The 20377-nt window shown below is 35.0% G+C and overlaps 1 protein-coding gene across 3 annotated transcripts in view; it reads left to right on the top strand.

Moving 5' to 3' along the window:
• Pde4d (phosphodiesterase 4D) overlaps positions 1-20377 on the top strand; it is a 1049725-nt gene that overhangs the window by 516840 nt on the left and 512508 nt on the right. Inside the window, exon 1 of one of the 3 annotated variants that reach the window (XM_076857257.2) lies at positions 13620-14791. The exons of the other annotated variants lie outside the window; for them this stretch is intronic. Within the exon in view, the coding sequence (XP_076713372.1) occupies positions 14745-14791 (47 nt within the window). The 5' untranslated portion in view covers positions 13620-14744. Of the gene's footprint in view, positions 1-13619; positions 14792-20377 lie in introns of those variants that run through there. 3 annotated transcript variants of the gene reach the window in all.

Here is a 20377-nt window from a genome sequence, read left to right on the forward strand (position 1 = left end):
GGGAAGTGTGGAGTTTGGGATTGTAATCTAGAGTGGGTATTCTAATTTCTAAATAGATTCTGCCTGAATGTAATAGAATCTGAGTAATTGTAAAGCTGTTTCCTAACAGTGCTCTGAAAGTCACAAGATACTCCCCCTAAATAAAATTTAAGGAGGCAGTGGGATAGTAAAATAAAATGGGTAATTGATACATATCACATGCATTTCAACAAATATGGTAAAGTATTGATACTAATTTAGAGTTTTTGTTTTTGTTTTTTTTTTAATCCTGGGGATCAGATTTAGGGCCCTGCATGTGCTAGGCAAATGTTTTGCCACAGAGCTCTATTCCTAACCCCTAGTTTACAAATATTTTAAAAAGTTCTTGACAGTACCTTATCACTTTTGTATCTCTACTTGCATATTTCTCCTATCTCTCATATTTGAGAAGAAAGTCAAGGAAAATGATTTAAAACTTCACCAAATGTTTGTCTCATTTTTAAAATGCCTATGTCCGATCCCAGAATAAATTCACAGTAAAGGTGTAGAAAGTAGTCACTCATAGAGGGAGTGGAAGATAGTATTGGGAGTGTTGTCTTTCTGTCTCAATCTACTCTTTGACTTTCCTTTGCCTTTCTTCACCCACTTCTCCCTTAGGACTCCTTTGGGTTAGGAGTGTAGGACTGTCACCTGTTTCTGGTACCTGCAGTCTGTGAAGAGAGGCCACTGGAGATTTGGGGCTGCAAAGTTGCTTGATCTCCTTTCAGAACAAAAATTATTCAGTCCTCTCACACACACATGGGTAGCCTCATCTCCAGTGACCTGCACCTCTAGCTGGGGAGTAATTAAGGATATATGGGAGAAAAGTGATTTTATATTGTCATCAACTGTGTCTCTCCTTCCTGTATGACTTCCGGTGTTTTAAAAACAAGGTGGTGATTTAAAAAAATCAATGAAACATGCTAAGGTTTTGATGGAAAAACAAACAAAACAACAAAAACCTGGTTGCTCATTGGCCTACTTGCTATTTAAAAAAATTCTGTTCCAAATCCTGATTGGTCACTATTCTAAAGGGCAAAGGTCAGTGCAAAAAGAAGAGAAATCCTAAAAGTAATCTTACCCCTTGATGAACTGTGCTGCTTTATTTTATGAGAAAATTTGAAGATCTTGTGTCTTTATTCATTTCTGAGTCTTGGAACCAAAAACAACAGAGGAGCTCATGATATTCGATATTGAATTCTTTCCTTCCTATAGCATGCATGCCAGGGAGAAAAGTATAAGATATATAACAAGACAATTTGATTTCATATTAATATTTTTCTGTCTCATCACTTTTAGACAAGTATTGTTTGTTTTGCTCTTTTGCATCTCTTAAGTGATTTGCATACTCCATTGTGATGTTTCTAAGGTTGGAATATTCCAATTACAGAGAAAGGCATATTAACGGATAGCTTCAAGTACTCAGCATTATGGATTCACCCTCACATGAGCACAGAATAATCAGCAGAGCAGAAGGTGGAAAATGCTAGGTGAGGGAGAAGATATCTGTGTGCAGTGGGAAACTGAGATTTAATAACTAGCCTTGAACTTATTTTACAATGAAATGCATAGAATGTTTTGATTATATCATATTGATTTTGAAACTATTAGTTATTCCAAAACTTTGGTTCTAATTTTAATACATCTGAACATTTTCTAGCTTTTCACTTATTTTTTTTATGATCATATGATGCTCTATTTTTCTCCCTAGAAAAGAACTTCTCCTTCTGAGTACTGAATTTTCCTAAAGGCTAATAAAAATTTATAGTGTGTATCCTCCTTCTAGGGTCTCTCTCTCTCTCTCTCTCTCTCTCTCTCTCTCTCTCTCTCTCTCTCCCCTTCTCTGAAACTAACTGACATGCAGTGAAAAAAATATGAAAAGAGATTTAAGAAAAAAAAAAAGAAGCTAATATTTTGACTGGGACGTAATAGTTGTCAGTCAAAGAAAAATAACAGTCTCTAGAACATCTGGATATAGATGTAATTTTAGAAAATAACTTGTTTTTACTTAAGCCTCTTGACCCTATAACTTTTAATCAAATGCCAACTTGATTCATTGTGACTCTTTCATATTTCTTTGTAGCATTACTTTTAAATTGCTTTATTTTGGAGGAGAGGAAAGAATTTAGGAATAGCAATACAAAGTTTCTTATTTGGTGACTCATCAAGATTTTGACTTCAAAAAGAACAAACTGACTCAGACAAACTCTTGTTTTTTGTTTTGTTTTGTTTTGTTTTTAAAAAGAGCCAGGCACGGTGGCACACACCTGTAATCCAGCAGATCAGGAGGCTGAGACAGTAGGATCTCGAGTTCAAAGCCAGCCTCAGCAACAGAGAGGCACAAAGCAACTCAGTGAGACTCTGTCTCTAAATAAAATACAAAGTAGGGCTGGGATGTGGCAAAGTGATTGAGTGCCCTTGAGTTCAATCCCCAATACCAAAAAAAAAAAAAAAAAAAGAAAGAAAGAAAAAGAAAGAAACTATAGTTATGGTAAAGTTATGGAGATTTATAGAAACGTGTAGCTGGGGCTTGTTGGATTTAAAAACTCCTTAAGGCAGCAAGTGATTCCTTTGGGGGCCATCTAGTCATCCCTTTCTCTTTCCATGTCTGTCTGCTCTTTTCTATCTTTCCTTTGAAATTGCCACCCTCTTCTTGGTGATCAGTTCTTGCTTGACCCACAGTGGCAGATAATAGTTCTCAGTCATGGCGTTTGGTTCAACCCCACCTTGGACTGAACAGTCTCACTTTTACTTGGGACTTTTCACATTCCAGAGATAGAATATTAGTATTTGCTGCCCAGTGAATGAATCAGGTGGCAGTAAGTCAAGTTTTCACACCCACTCCAATCAGGTTTTATCAGAATGGGATATGGGTAAAGGGAAGGCAAGTTCTTTAGGAGCTGTAGACAAACAAAGAATCATGTTGCCATAATGACTGATTTATTCATAAAAAATTGATTCAATACGTATTTCATTGAGCAACTATTATGCACCAGATATTATTCTGAGCTGTGGAGGATATACAGGGACAAAACAGACCAAAAACCCCACCACTCAAGTAGTTATATTCTAATGATAATCTTTATCTATTGCAAAGATAACTGAGAGAAATGGAGTAGCAATGCCTCTACACAGAAAATACAAGAGGAAGAAATAGTAATACATACTTGTGTGTATGCATGTGTATACTTGTAACATGTTACAAATATATATATATATATATAAATATATATTTTAAATAATACTCTTATTTGCTTTTAATTAACTCATCAATTGTCAATGGTGTGTGTGTGTGTGTGTGTGTGTGTGTGTGTGTACTGACTTACTGCTTGGGACCTTTGAGTTTTTTAAATGGTAAAGGACTTATAGAGTTGATATAATTGCTTTCAACTTTTCACTAAAATTACTGTGAAAACACACTCCCCCAAAAAACTTTTAATTAAAAACGCCAAAGCCAAGACTGTGTTGCTATGTCTGTATATTAAAGAAGAAATAAGTTAGATTGAAAATATAAATGACAGATTATCCATCCTATTCCATTTAACAATGAATAAAAATGATTTCTTAGTTTTACCTGGAATAGAAAATATATCTACTATATATTATTACTCATTGATATATAACTAAAGTTTTTTTTTTAAAAGAAATATAATGGCAGACTCCAAGATGGATCAAAATTAAGGAGCTAGAAGCAGGAGAGTGTGAAGGAATATTCTCAAGAGACCATCCACAGTGAAATTGCATCAGGAGGGTTTCAGGAGATTAAAAACCTTTGGGAACCACCTTTGACTAAACTGTTTACCCTAATAAGCCTAGGAGACTGAGAGGTTTGATTAACTCCACCACCTTGTGCCATCTGGTAAATAAGAGAGTTCTTTCTCAGGCAGTTATCTTCACCCAACCCAGAGGCCTAGTTAAGTATTTTGCAGTAATGAAAAGTCAGTGGTGTGGGAAAGAAGTCGGGGAGACAGAGAGATACAGAAGAGAAGAAACTACAGCGACTGTTCTTTGTGGAAAGAATTATGAATGACTTGATTATTCTTTGTATTCGTCTTTTTCCTTTGTGTTTCCCTTGATGAACTCGCATTATTTCCTGAATAAATTTCATTTTAAAAAATAAACATTAAATTCTGTTGCATTTATTAATAAAGAAGCTATGAGATAGTGTGTATATTTATCAATTCTCAAAATATGTCTCAAACATTTTTGATAAAAGTATGGGTTTATTATTGTTTCAAGCAATAGTTAACTGAAGTAAATAGAATCTGTTCCCATTAATGATGTAGATTTTAATATCTACTGTTTTGAAAATGTGTAAATATTGGACATCTAAGTATGACAGATTAATACTTCTGATGTTACATTTTAAAACACATTTTATTTTTAGTTTTGGAGCAATGTTAGATTTACAGAAACATTGAAAAAAGTGTAGATGGCCCATGTATCCTAAGCCCCTGCAAATGCATAGCCTGCCTATTATCATTATCTTTCAAAAAGCAATACATTGGTTTAATTAATGATCCTCCAATAACATCGTGATCACCCAAAGTCCATAGCTTACATGAGGATTCTCACCCATAGTGTTGTACATTTATTTTATGTATTTGGACAAAATTCATCATGAAATGTACCTACCATTATTGTATCAAACAGGTAATTCCAACATCTCTGCATGTCCAGTTCTGATGCTTGCTCTTTCTCTTCAAATACTTTTTGCCTTTTAGTATTCCTCTTAATTTTTTTTTCCTTTAGCTAGATATATACTGGGGGAAAAGGACTAGAATAAATAAGCCTCATGTAGTGGTAAAATGGAGGGGAGGGGAAATGTTCTATAATTCAATAATTAGGTGTCTGTCTTTTGGTGAGCCTGTGCCTCACAAGTATTTCTCAGATTTTTTTTTTCTCCCTTTTTTTTTTTTTTGTGGAGTTCAGTATGTCCCTTCTCCCACATGGAAGACCATGGCTTGGTGGAGTTGGATATTTTCCTTTCCCCAGGTCAGTTAGGCTCTGATAGGAAAAAAAAAAAAAAAAAAAAATCTCAGCAGGTTAGCAGGTTAGGTTCTAGTTAATTAGTTTCTCCTGATGGGGAAGACCTTGTTAAGAAGAGCAATGTATTCTGCAGTATTTTAAAATGTTGACTTTTCCCCTCTTCTTGCCAGAAATGAGATGGAATTTTCCTCCGTATTTCCCGGAAGACCCTGATTGAAATCCTGGACATAAAACTCATAATTATGGTACCCTCCTTATTACTGGAGTCCCCAGGAGTTTTAACTTCAGATTGTCAGCCATAGCCTCCAGAAATTCATCAATTATGATTTAGATTTTTCTACCCCAATACTGGTTCCCATGGAGGTTTCTGCTCCAATGTGTTATGATTTTCTGCATGCTCCTGTCCTCCCCTCCAATTCTGAGCGGAGACATTTGTCCTATGACCTCACATCTCCTGTGGATCTAAGAAGAGTTATTACTTTTCAGCTTGTTCAGCTGTTTAACTTGTTAGGACTAAGGGGCAACTTCCAAGCTCCTTACCTGTGGAACCGGGACCTGGATGATGTTACTTTTTAACTGAGAGAATGAGTGTTGCAAGAACTGTCATCAAGGATAAGTTGTCAATAAATACCAATGAAATTTATCAGTGAGGGAACATCTATTTGTATGCATCTAATCAGTTGGGCCCAGGAAAGAATGCGCAGCTATGCCTGACAGATACAGTTCTCTTCCTACTACTTAAAACAATCTTTTTCTTGGCCTGACCAATTCTGGATATAATTGAGGAAAGGCTGTATGGACTACAGGGTGCTGGAGGGCAGGCTGGAATCTACTTGCTTGCAGACACCCACATACTTGAACTGGAGAAAAATATTATCATAGTAACAATATTAACATATTAGTAACAATATTAACAATATTAATACAATAGCATACTACTAATATATTAATACACAAGATCAGGACATTTGATCAGATATTTAATTTCTTTTGGAGACAGTAGCTTTCCTTTTAATATCAACTCTAATTACTGCTTCTGGCCTCAGCTACAGTGCTGACATAGACACAGAAAAAAGAGTAAATCAGCTATTTATGTTTATCCTTAAGATTCCATACTGATTTCACCAATAATATCAGTGGAATGTTTGTATTATTAAATCCATGTTTTGTATTCAACTATTCAACTTTGAGTTTTAAGCTTTGCTGTTTCATATGTATCAATAAGTCTTTCTTGCAAGAATAAGAAAGTTGGGTTTGATATTCTGATATGTAAATAGATGTCAGTTACAAATGTCTGTTCTTCCTTAGTAAATGCTAAATATATTTTCCTCTTAATTGCTGTTTCAATCACACAAATAATACATGGCCATATTCTTATTTTTAAAATATTGATTTAGAAATAAGTAAAAGGTGAAAAATCTCTTTTTTAATCTTAGAGGTAGTTTGGTGTGTATCTTTCTGGTTCTTTTCCTCTGATTGGCATAAATTTACATATTAACACACAAGTAAATCGATGAATTCACACTTAAAATAATATTCTGTAAACCTGAGGGTTTCTTTTAATTCAGTGTCATCTCAGATATTTTTTCCAATTTATTTTTTAGGAATCCGTACTACTTTATAACATGGGTATATTTTGAAGCTAATATTTATTTTATTATATGAGAAAGATTTTTATTCCTTTGAATTTCTGACATGATATAAAAATATTTCTGAAATCGTATTTCTGAAATACAATAAAAAATCTTTAGAAAACTTTTGAGTAGAATGAAATATAATTTCATTCCAGAAGAAACATCTAGCATTTTTCATTTTTTTCTTTTTTTCATTTTGATTCGAGTAAATTGTTGACTAAATGAACAATCTGTATTTTTAATATTTTAACAAGCAAATTTTAAAGACATGTGAATAACATTTGAAGACTTCTTCATATTACAAGGTAGTTTTTTGTAATTTAACTCTATAAGTTAAAAATTATAATAATCCATAACTTTGCTAAAATGTGTATACTACAATAAGAAAATTGTGTCTCAAAGAGATTTAGGGAATTGGTCAAAATTACACTAAAAGTTAAAGGAAGAATTTGAGACTAAGGATTCATATCTTAGGACTCTAAAATCAAACACAAATTGACTTTCTTCTTCAAACTTGGTGTGGATTTTTTTCTACATTTGATTTTTGAGTATAAGTTTTAAGTGTGTTCTTTGTATTCTAGCATTGGGTTTTCTATTTCTTTGACATCCAAAAATATTAAACGTAGAATTTTGCAAGTATTCCACATATTTCTATTGTGAAATGTATGGTGATTGATGATCACCATTTTTTCTATAATGTGTTTATTCATCATTAAAGGATTTAAGCTGTGTATGATCCAAAATGACTGGTTTTTATTAGCTAAATCATGAAAAAATTTAGTAAAGTATCCAAATAGGTGTTCAACAGATTCCTTTTCATTTGTCAATTGGAAACTGTTTCCTTGGCTAAAGAATATGTTGAAATTGAATATACCAGCATCTTGCTGAAGCATGATGCTCTTCCCCAACACCTAGCAATTGGAACCATGGCTTCATGAAGGTCTTCTCTTATTTCAGTTATGAATGTGCTGAACAGCATGACTTCAGAGTCTACTAGACCTTGCCAGAAGTGAAAGTCATCACGATGAACCTGGTTATTAGTTAACATTTACTGAGTGCCAACAATGTTTTTGGTGTTATAAATATACATAGGAAGATGCTGTTCTTTCCCAGAGGATAAGGGTGGCAAGAGGTTCCACATATCCCCTTCCTGCAGGAGTGGGGTAGGGAGTGTGCAGTTATCTTGAGTCTCACTCTACACATGGAATCCAACTCTTATCTGTTTATTGGGGGAAAGAACGTATGTGTAAACGTGTGTGTGTTTACACATATGTCCACACAAGTATGTAAAGTACACATACATTTTTAATAGAAAAGGTAAAAATATTTTGCCTTTTATCTTTAGGTAAGAAGTCATATCCCTCAAGACATCCAAATGATTGTAGTGTCTAGTTCCTTGGATATAACCTAATACTACATTATTATACACACACACACACACACACACACACACACACTAATATATAGGCAGAATGTGTCAGGAAAATATACAGAGATATTTGTAAATGTAAACATACTTATATCACCAAAATATGTAAAATGAGGGACCAAAGGTTTTTTTGTTGTTGTTGTTTTGTTTTGTTTTGTTTTGTTTTAAAAAGTAAACAAACCTCTTGAAAGAATGGGAGTTTTCCTAAAATATCATATAATAATATTCATTTAGAATTAACAAAATATCATCATTTAAGTCCTTGCCAAATCATGTCTAAATCATGTCTAAATACGGAAGAGTTTTATTTCTTCTATGTTAAGAGGCAAACATTGATATGAGCTTATTGATCATACCAGAATGAGTGGGTGATGGAAAGATACATCTTAATATTTAAAACTGAAGTTCTGTGCTGAAAGTGAAACTCAAGGAGGGAAAGGGAAACATCAGTGAAGTAGGTCATCACACCCTCCCTATCTGTAAGTACAAATAACTAAAGTGTTTAGGAAACACCCAAGTTCAGAGACTAGGGTGTGTCTTTATACACTATGACAGCATCAGCACTAGTGTCTAAGTTAGTCACTTAGTTATTAATGAAGGAGTTTGAAGAAGAAATGGTCTTAAACAGTTAATACTGCAATAAAAATGTGCCTGAAGAGTGCTTATTTTGTCTTCCTATTGTTATGCTTTTGTGAACATTTTTTGTTGAAGACTAGATTCTTTTCAAATCAGTCTTTGAGACAAAACTGCAAAAGGAAGCCGGGCACAGTGGCACACTCGTGACACACTCCTGTAATTCCAGTGGCTCAGGAGGCTGAGGCAGGAGGATCAAAAGTTTGAAGACAGCCTCAGCAAAACCAAGACGCTAAACAAGTCAGTGAGACCCTGTCTCTAAATAAAATAGAAAATAGGGCTGGGGATGTGGCTCAGTGGTTGAGTGCCCCTGAGTTCAATCCCTGGTACTGGGGGAAAAGAAAACTGCAAAAGGAGAAGAGCCTTGGTGGAAACAGCATGAGGTGGCTGGTCTCCCCTTTGCCTCTCAGTTGTTCTAAGACAACTTTGTAAACTCACAACATTCCCAGGAAATTAGTTTGAAAACTATCACTCTTAGGAGCAAAAACCCCTTGCCATAAAAGGACTTTATTGGAAAAGAACATAGGGATGCAGGCTAGTTAATATTTCTTCTCCTGATTGTGAGAGCACCAGGCAATTTTTTTTTTTTTTTGGTAAAAATCTTGGTGATTTTGGTTTCTTCTGAGTTTGCAATTTTCACTTTATTGCCAAGTTGATATTCTATTTTTTCTTACATCATTCTCATACAAGGATAGCTAATATGACTATCCTTGAAAGACCAATAACTCTAATGTTTGCCATGTGAATAAAAAATTAAACACCTCCAAATCAACAACACATAAACAGCCCCTGTACTGCTAAAGCTGAGGCTGTACCATAGCTACAGCAACCTCACCAAACCAGTACCAATATATGAAGCCCTACTAATAATTAGCACTTCTTTATTGACTGAAATAATGGGCCTGTGATTGTCCCTACATCTAATCTTTCATGGCTACTTCTTCTTCTTCATTTTTTTCCTTAATGTCTACTTTTCTAATTTTTAAAATTTGTCCTTTTTAGATATACACGCCAGTGGAGTGTTGTTGGCATATTATACATGCGTGGAGTATAACTTATTCTAATTAGGATCATGTGCTTGTACCTAATGCAGAGTTATCTTGGTCATGTATTCAAATGCAAGGATAGGGAAGTTATGTCTGATTAACTCTACTGTCTTTCTTATTTCCCTCTCCACTCCCATCCTTTCATCCCTTTGCCTAATCCAACAGACTTCTATTCTTACCTTTCCCATCCTCTCTTGTTGCAGGTCAGCCTCCACATATCAGAAGGTCAGCATACACATATCAGAGACAACATTTGGCTTTTTTTTTTTTTTTTGCAGGGTACTGGTTTATTTCACCTAGCATGATATTTTCAGTTCCATCCATTACTAACAAATGTAATAATTTTGTTCTGCTTTAAGGCTGAGTAATGCTCCATCATGTATATATACCACATTTTCTTTATCCATTCATTTGTAGAAGGGCACCTAGATTGGTTTTATAGCTCAAGTATTGTGAATCGAGCTGCTATAAATATTGATGTGGCTGCATCACTGTAGTATGCTGATTTTAAGTCCTTTGGATATAGACCAAGGAGAGGGATAACTGGATCAAATGGTGGTTCCATTCCAAGTTTTCTGATACTGCTTTCCATAGTAGTTGCACCAATTTGCAGTTCCACCAACAATGTGTGAGGTGTATCTTCATTTCATGGCTTATTCTAATATTTCTTAGATAGTCTATGAAAAGACAAGTATCTTTAGTAGAACAAAAAGGTTAAGTAGTACCCTAGTCTCATCAACATTATTCATTTTTGAGAACTCGTTTTTAAGTTACAAACCTATTAGATCTGCCTAATGGTTGTTTCTTGAAGGTTACATATTTATGAAAATTTTTGTTCTTAAGAAGTTTCAGTCTGTAATTTTGTGAGTCATATCCCTTAGGGCCCTGTTTCTGATCTATATAAGATAAAAATATTAGAAGTGAGCTGTTTCTAAACAAATCTTTTCTTTTTATTTACTTACATTTAGTTGTTGGTAGACCTTTATTTTTATGTGGTGCTGAGGCTCAAACCCAGTGCCTCACACATGCTAGGCAAGTGCTCTACCACTGTGCCACAACCCCACCCCAAACCTTTTCCTTTATATATATATATATATATATATATATATATATATATATATATATATATATAATTAAGATATTTATTTATTTATTTTGTCTGAAGTCTTTAAAAATATTAAATTTATGGGTGATTATTAATTGGTAGTATTGGTTCTTTGAACTGTGAAATAAATAACATTTTTAATTTTGTATCCTTCAAGCAGAAATTCCACTTTTCTGTTACTTATCCTGGCTTCGTAATTAAATTTTTTTAAAAAAGTAAGGAAAGCTTGTTTAAATATTCAGTTGAGATCTCCTTTTAGTTTAAATATATTTTAATTTCAAATCTCTTTTAACCTAATGACTAAATTATTTGTGTCTTTTATTTATATGGTGTTTTGCATATATCATTGCTCACACATGGAAACATAGCTCACAATTATTGTGTATTGAGATGCCTGGTGTTTGAGAAAGATTCAGAGGTATTTTTGCTATTATATGGTGATATGATAGGTAACATTTTGGCATACAAGCAAAAGGGAATATAAAGGACTGAAAAAAAAAAGAAAGGACAAATAAATACTGCTAATTAAATGGAAAATATATTTCTACATCATTTTACTAATTTTTATAGAGATCTACTCTCTCACATAATGCAACAAGTATATGTAGGTTTTGAAATAGATGGGTGTCCATAATCATTATCATCAAAGAAAACTAAGCAGATTCAAGGAATTTAAATTCTCCACTAGGTCTTCTGCTGCCATGGTGTGTGGCAATGAACTAATAATATCTTTTTATACATCATTTCCAAAATGTCATGATAAAAGTTTTACTATCCTCATCATGCATCTGTGTGGTTAAATTAATACTCGTAAAAGGAATTTAGTTAGGAAGCATAGGACCAATGCAGGGTGGTATGATTACTGTCACCGAGGTACTAGAATGTACTGTTAATGCATGCAGGCTACACTTTCTTATTTCAAATGGTGACTCTTCTAGGTGCTGACTTTTAGCAAGCTACCTAACATTTGAGCACTTCAACTTTCTCATTTAATAGCAGTCCTTACCTAATAGTATTGTGATGAGGAGTGAAACAGCCATGTGATGCTCTTAGAACAGGGCTTGGGACATTTTCAGTGCTTCTACATCTTAAATTATAATATTTAAGTATCTGTGTAATATCAAAATTTGAGTTACTATATTTTATTCCAAACATTATAGCTTTAAAAACACAACAGATTGAGGGGCTGGGGTTGTGGCTCAGTAGTAGAACACCTGTCTCACACGTGTGAGGCACTGGATTCAATCCTCAGCAACACATAAAAATAAATAAACAAAATGAAGGTATTGTGTCCATCTACAACTAAAAAAGTATATTATAAAACAACAACAACAAAAAAATTGAGGCTAAAGTGTTTTGGATCAGATCACAAATAATCTTATGGAAGAGATTGAGCTTCTTCAAAGAAATCAGGTGGGAGGATATGGTTTGGTCTACAGGAAATCCCAGTGAAATATTAGGATTTTGCAATAATATTCCCAGTAATATTCTCATGTTCCTTTGTGCTGTGGTGCCATCTTTGCGAACCTAAAGTTCAAACTGCCTTTAAAGGAATCAACCAATTCTTCCTCCTCCCAGGAATGATGAAACTACTAGGATCATAGTTTGATCAAACTGTAGCAGTTTTCAAAACTAAATATTATTCTTTTTTGAATTTATGGGAATTTCCCCTCCCCCCAACCCTGAGTAATATTTTCTGAAATGACAGGATCTCACTGGGGAAATCCTAACTGAAGATAATGGCATGATATATTAAGTGTTGCCAGTATTCCATTTAATATTAAGCAATTGCATAGCATCATTTTTAAATACTCAAGTTAAAAGTGATACATTAATATTGAATACACTGCTACTGTAAAGCCCATTCTCTTACAGATTTCAAACAAACACCATTTAAGTGCCAACCTACTATTAGAAGTTTACTCTTTTATTCTCCAAAATGGCATCAACAGTGATGGGGTGCTTCCAGGGGATTATTGAACAGAATTTTTGCAACAAAGGGGCAAGCTTGAGGAAATACAAAATACCACCTATAAGCATTACAATGTCTTATCTCAGCACTCCACCAATCTACACACCCCCTAATCAAACAAGCAGCTTTATGGCATGCTCAATTGCAGTTTAAGTCTAACTGACTTCTGCAGAACTGGCTTCCAAAGGATTTCCTGTCCAAAATCAGAATGTGAACCTCTGTAGCTAAATGGTTACCAATGGAATAAGCAAGTCTTCCACACCTCCCATATTTTTGTTCTTTTCCTTCTTCTTCTTTTATTAAAAGAGCTGAGTTGAACAGATCTCGTCATTTGTCAATTATTTTATTCCCTTTATATTCATTGAATACGATGGAAAACAAATCAAAAAAACCTCCCTCCGAAATAATATCTATCTGTTTAAGGTGTCATTTCCCTGTGAGGTTATTTACAGGTTTCTTGCTGTTTAGCTTTTCTTGCTTGGTAATTACTTACTGAAAGAAATCTGCTCCTCCAGGGCGGGTGAGCTCTTCCTTTAACCCCTTTTACTCACTCTCCTTTGGAGGCTGGCAGGGAGCGCTCCACTCTGCAGTGTCTGGGAACCCACCTAGAGGGCCCCCTTGACGCCAGCACATCCCCTGTCAGGCAGCAGTCTGCAGCGGAGCAGGGCTGCTGCAGAGTTAATGTACAGTACCAGGGAGCCTGCAAGTGTCCTGAGCTCCTCATAGCTGGGGCGGCACAGCGCAGGGCAGACAAGGCGGCTGCGACGATTCCAAAGGTTCTGCTGGAAATTCGGCGCTGGGGGACTCCAGCAGGAGCCTGTTGCCATTGTGTTTTAAAAGCATGCAAGGTCTGTATAGCTTGGGCATGAGAATCTTTCAGAAGATATCAGAGCATCAGAGTAAATGACATTTAATGGGAAACTGATTTGGGGTAAAGAAAAAACCGAAAGAGAGAGCAAAGAGAAGAGAAAGACAGTGGGGGAAGAAATTCTTAGACCACGTTTGACTTGCAGCTGTGAAATTCATTTTCTTTACAAGGCAAAAATATTAAAAGCCCACACATGGTTTTAATAACAGATTAAAGGGAATTTCTGCAGTGAAAGGATCAATAGCTTAGTCATTTTACTTAAAGAGAGCAGACAGCCTTATTATGGGGTTAGGCAGCAGAAATGAATTTCATCACGACAGCACCTTCTGAAGTCATGATGGTAGCTAGTGGTAATCCTGTCCTACAAAGCAGAAATTACTCTTTGCCTTCCTACTTTTGCAGTGGAGACCAGCAATTCTGAGATTTGGGGAAGAAGTTGGCTTTAATTATACATGGTTTTTAGCCCCTCTGCCCAGGTCTTTGTCTGACACGTCTTAGACAGTAGCACTGCGTTAAAGTGACCACACATGAATATGTGCCTAAGAAAGAAGAAAAAGCAATATTCATTTCTAAAGGACAGCATGGCAAAGCAGCCTGAAGTTTTCCATTTTCCTTCTAACACTTCTTTAACAAGGATAACAAGAAACTGTCTTTTGACTCCTTTCTTCCCACATTCCATAGTCCTTCCTCCAAGGATGCATTAATTTATACTCAAGGCAGCTGGATTTTACCAGGACAATATTTGCCATCATTTAGGATTAGTAGTTGGACTGGTTATTTTAATGTATTGACTTACTAGTGGAACCTAAATGGATGGACCCATACCTGCAGTGCTCTGTGATGTTTCTTTCTTCAAATTCTGGAAGGGCTTTTGTTGTTGCTCTTTCTTTTTTGGGGGGGATTTTTTTTTTTTTTTTTTTGGAAATCAATACTTGTTGCAATAATTGCCCATGATAGCTGCTCAAACAAGAGAGTTGGAATTCATCTGTGAAAATCACTACATATAACAAAGGAGACAAGGAAAATATTAATGACAGAAGATCTGCGAACATGATGCACGTGAATAATTTTCCCTTTAGAAGGCATTCCTGGATATGGTAAGTAATCAATATCCCCTTTAGTTGGTAAAACTCAGAATTCTAAAATTCCATGACAGCTACCAAATGAGAATTTGTCTGGAACAAGAATGCTGGTATCAAGTGAGAATGAGAAGTCAACCATATAAAATACCAAATATGTCTGAGAAAGTAATGGTTATGCAATAAAAAACTTACTTGTTAATATAAAGTATTTCAAATAAGAAATCAAGTATGAGGACATTTACAATTATTAACACTTCATGGTAAAGAAAAGAAAAAAGCTGTGAGAATGGCAACCTATTAACAGAAAAGGAGAAGATTGGGATTTGTTTTTATTTGTTTTTCTTTGAAAATTCCCTAGGGAAGGGCACTCCTAAATTTCTGGCATCTCATATCAGTTGGTCTGGGTTTCTAAAAGAAGGTTAAGGGAAATTTAACTTAAGTTGATTTTAAAATAATTCTTAGATGTGTTGGTCCCTTTCATTTAAGATGATTTTAGCTATTCAAGAAATATTACTACTATAATGAACCAATAGAATTCCAGTAGAACTCTAGTACATGAATCATGAAGTGCTCAGACTCTTACAGAACTTGCTTAGTTTTGGATATTTGGTTATGTATTAAGGTTCAAGGCAATGCATTAAGGTCCTTGGGCATGTGCTATTTTGGACTATTTCTTGTTGGAGTTTTTGTCTATATGTGTATAGGAGCTATTTTCTGAGAATATTATAAGAGCAAAGTCCATTATTTTAAAAATTGCTTGTTTTTATTATACCTCTAGGGTAGTCTAGATTCAATCTCTTACAGCAGAAACTTTGTAAATGCATAATAAAGGCACATTGTAAATATTTGTGTCTACAAACATGGGTTGTTTGGGATACTGTGTCTGATTTTCGAAGTGTTTCCCAGGTAAATATTTTAGCTGGACTCCAGATAAGTAGTAGATATGTGAATACAGGTTTTTGGGGGGTTTCCAGCTGCTTTATGACAGTGTCTTAAATGAAAATCCCCTAATAGCTTAGGCACTACCAAGATCACCTGCTGTTTTGTTTTAGAGGTTTTGGCTTTCAGCTAAAGGTCCATTGCAGACAAGGGTTGGAGACATCCTATCACTCTAGGTAGGTGCTCATCTTCTATCAACACCAGAGACATTGGGAATCAACCTTGTGGCGTATCTTCCTTCTCAACTGACCACATCCACTGTCCCTGGTCTCTAATGTGCTTGGGAGGGAATCTGGGTGGCATGCCTGCAAACCTCAGTGGCCCACTGCCAATTGCATCACCAGAGCTCCCCACTCAGTGGCAGCTTGGTGTCATCGCCTTGCTTGTCCTGTTAGTGAGGGGCAGACAACAGCAATAGGGCCTTGACATTCCTACAGAAAATTTCACACCAGAAGCCTTTAATCCTGAGATTAAACCGTCCTGCTAGCAGTCCATGGCACATAGTAGGCTTTTTCCGATGTTTTTCCTTCTGTTCTTTATGCCTTTCTTTAAGATTAATGTCACACCTCTTAAGAATTCTTAAACCCCAAAATTGCCATACTCATTTCTATAAAGTGTACCTTGCTATAAAGCAACAGTTTTTTTTTGCTGCCCAAGTCCTATTGTTTTTTCGAGTCCATTTGTTTATGTTGCAATAGGTATGATGCATGTGCTTTCTGAATGCCTAACATTATAAACACCTTCTATTCTGTTGCATTAACCTTACCTTTGCTTTGGACTGGGAAAAATGACTTATTCAACTCTTTAGTGTTGGAAAGAATGCAAATTTGCTTATTCATGATCTCTGGATCTGTAATACAATATGTTTCAAAACTATAGAGAAGTTGAGTGTCCTGGTTGTTTATTTTGTGCCTGGAGCTAGTGAGCCTTCATCCATTTTACTGCATGATGTACCAGTTATTGTTGTAGCCAAGCTGAGCCAGTGTGGAGTGTGAATGTTATGTATGTGTGTTCTTCTCTGGACCCCTCAGAAGCATTCATCAATGAGAGTTGGACTCAAAGGAAAAAGGTAGTGGTGTTTTTCCAGGTGACCCAGTTAGTGTTGTGCTTGGTTCTCAACTTCCCTAGTTGTTGTTATTTTTCTCTTATTTATAACCTCACCTTTCAGTACTGCAGAAAGAAATTCTAGGTGTTTGTTGACCGGAAACCTTCCTTCCCTTTGTAAGCATCCCTGTTGTATCAGATTCCATTCTTAAATGTTCCTGCTAAGAAAGGTTTTGCCAGGTTGTTTCCTTTCACATCCAAAGACTCCCCCTTTCTTTATTCTTTCATGCAGGTCTTTTTTCATGGAGGTGCAGATCAGAAGGTGGAAATAAAATAACCGCAGGGCATAATAAGCATGTTAAAGATGTGTACTTTGGTGTCAAGAGCCCTAGTTTACCTCTGAAAAGGGTTTAGAGATGCATTTTCTGGCTCTTTTCTCCTCTGCTTTTCTAGAAGCAAAGTGGAGAAAAAATTGAGACCTACCAAGTCTGGAGTAGTCTTCAAAAGTTCATCAGAGGTTATGATTCAAATAGTTCTCATCCTCCTGCCCCCAGGCTGGTGTGCTGGTAATTGCACAATCATATTACAAATTCATTGTGTATTGGTTACAAGTTAAAGTTAATAAGTGGTCCCATTACTCAGCTTAATAGAACACTGCCCCTTAAGTGCTAAGAGAGTGGTATGAAGAATGTCTCTTTTTTTGTTTGAAGCTACATTAGAAGTATTTGCTGGAGGATTTTACTGCAAAGGCTTCTTTCCATTACACATTTCAGTTTTTTTTTTTATTGCCAAGCTAAACAAAGATAAGGGTTTGCCTCACTGGGTAAACAAGTACTATATAGTGCCTATGTTTTATTCTGGCTAGTTGTGAGAATAGAATGGTAGCCTGGCAATTCAGAAATGGGCCTTGCATGGTCAAAAGAAGGAAAATGCAAGTCAGCTTTCTAGGAATTTAAATTTCCTTTAGCAACAATTAAGAGGACCTTTTAGATGCCTCATAACATTGAATCCCATGTAAGAGTCTATCAGGAATGACACAATATAGTGTAACATGTTTGCAGCTTTTGCCCTTTGCACAATCTGATTTGTAAAAATGTAATTTAATGCCCAAAACATCAGGGTCCTTTCGAATGATGTTGAAGTTGTAAAATTTAGGAGGACATTTTATTTGAATACCTTTGTATCCCTGTTTATGATGGATTCAAACAACTCAGAGAGAAGACAATGGAAAATTGAAGCCAAAGGCCACTACTAGGGGAGGTTGTTTAGTGCTGCACTCAGAGTGCCCTCTGAGGACACCAGAAGAAGAAGGTTTTGGGAAAGTGATTTTGGATGGTGATTAATTATTTACTTATTTGGTACTTAGGGTTTAATTTTCTAAGGGCCAGATATCTAAATGATTTTATCAAACTTTTTGTGATGCTGACCACTGATTCCCATCAAGAGGCAAAAAAGGGAAGATTGTGGTACTTAGCTCAATATTGAATCATTTTTTTCTCTTTTTAGGCCCTGACTTTACTTTGTTGAACTGTCCCTTCCAAAGATCCAGTTCCCATAAAGTTTAGTCTAACAGGTCACCGTTCAGATGTCACTCTGAAGACCCACGTTTCAACTCCTAAACTAGCTTGTTTTGTTTGAAATAAATATTTTATAGATTGAAACAAGATAAAAATCAATCTCTCAATATAATATTAATATATCTGTTTATATGTTTCAAACAACTTAACCAATGAGTAAATATTCAGAGAAAGGCAAGTTGGCCTGCTTTTTAGTGAGGACACAAATGTTCCTATCTGAACACTATCAATCTCATTTTTAAGAGTTATATTCTCTCCACACATTAACTCTATAGAAATTCAACCCAGAAGTACAATTTCCAGAATTTATGTTTTGTCTAATGTAATAGTCAGGTTTTATTTGAATTTTAGTGTGATGAAAATGTTGGGTTTGATCACAGTGTATGCATTGAAGGACAGAGTATATTATTTCTCATGCAAAATAATGGACTTCTGCTCATTTTAGTCAACCTGAAATCCATTGGGAGTCTGCTTATCTGCTCATGAGATTGCAGGTCAGCTGAACTTCTCTTCCTCTGAGTGACAGAACTACCCAGGAATTCTAAAGTCCTGAGGTCTTCAGGCTCAGAGAATGTCAGAGTTCTAGATGGATTTAATCCTATTAGGCAAAGTCATTTAATTGTCAACACTTTTGGCCAATGAAGTTTAGACTCATAATTATGCACCAGTCCTTAGGGCTCATTAGGAAAGTCAGCACATTGTATAAAGCATAAATTTAAGTTTGGATACAATATAACACAGATTCTTCCATTGTATAATATTTGACCCTACTAAACTTTAATATTTGGCTTTCTATTTTGCTGCTAGAATTTAAATATCAAAATATTTAAATTCATATTTTTATGTTTAAGTTTTTAAGATAAATTTAATTAGGAATGGTATGATAGAGGAGAAAAGTTGCCATTAATAATACTAGTGTGCCCACCATTTATAGAAAGTAAGTATAATTTTTAGTCCCAGCAGTATTTATAGACTAGTAAATTAGTCTGTGCACTTTAATCTGTTGACAGGTTACATCCTTAGTGGGCTAAGTGGGTGACCCAATCTGTGGAGATCTTAAAAAAAATCCCCACAAAAGGAAGAAAGGAAAGGAAAAAAATTTTTTTCCATCATACGAAAATTGTCAGCTAAGAAATTGGGATGTTTAACTTCTATTTAATTCCTCACTATTTACCCCTTTTTCCTTCATGTCTTTTCATGGACTATTATTATGTTATTTCCATTAATGCTGAGGTCTTCAGGCTCAGAGAAAGTCATTGCAAAGGGAAGATCTTTCAGAATTCCAAACTGGAAGAAGAACCTAAGGGACCTTAACAACCAGTTTCTCTCGTCATGGGTTGAAAGTTCCTTTGCATCCAACCCTTCCCTCCTCCTCCGCCTTTAGCCAAGTCCCACAAAAGTTAATGCTCATTAATATTTTGTATTGCAATAGTCCCCTCCTGCCTTTTAAATAATAGTTCAAAAACATCTCTCAGCTACACATTAGTGACTACAACTCATAATCATTTGGAACATTGGATGTTATTTCCAGTTGTTTGAGAAGTAGCAGCCCATAAATATATTCCAAGACAATATATTTCAACCAGGGGCTATATGTCTTGTAAAATTTTATAAATTATATGTACTTTTTAAAAATAATATATATATATATATATATATATATATATATGCACTTTAAATGTGTATTTTAAAATTATATATGGATCCATATATATACATTTGATATATATTATATATAGAGAGGTATAGTATATTCATGTATTATATATATATATATATATATATATATATATATATATATATATATATATATTGGTGTCAAATATTGATGGATAATCTGGATTCTATATAATCAGGTTATTGGCACAACTCTTGGTTTTTAATTCTAATCTAATTCTGGTGTTAATGTTTTGTGTGACCTTGTGAATGTGCTCTGAACTTTCATTTTTCTGTTGAAAACCATGGAAGCAGATATTTACCCTTTTTATGTTAAAGAGTGGATTATTAAAGAAAAACTCATAGAACATTGGAAATAATAATC

The sequence above is a fragment of the Callospermophilus lateralis genome, chromosome 5 (assembly GCF_048772815.1).
Source record: "Callospermophilus lateralis isolate mCalLat2 chromosome 5, mCalLat2.hap1, whole genome shotgun sequence".
NCBI lineage: Eukaryota > Metazoa > Chordata > Mammalia > Rodentia > Sciuridae > Callospermophilus > Callospermophilus lateralis.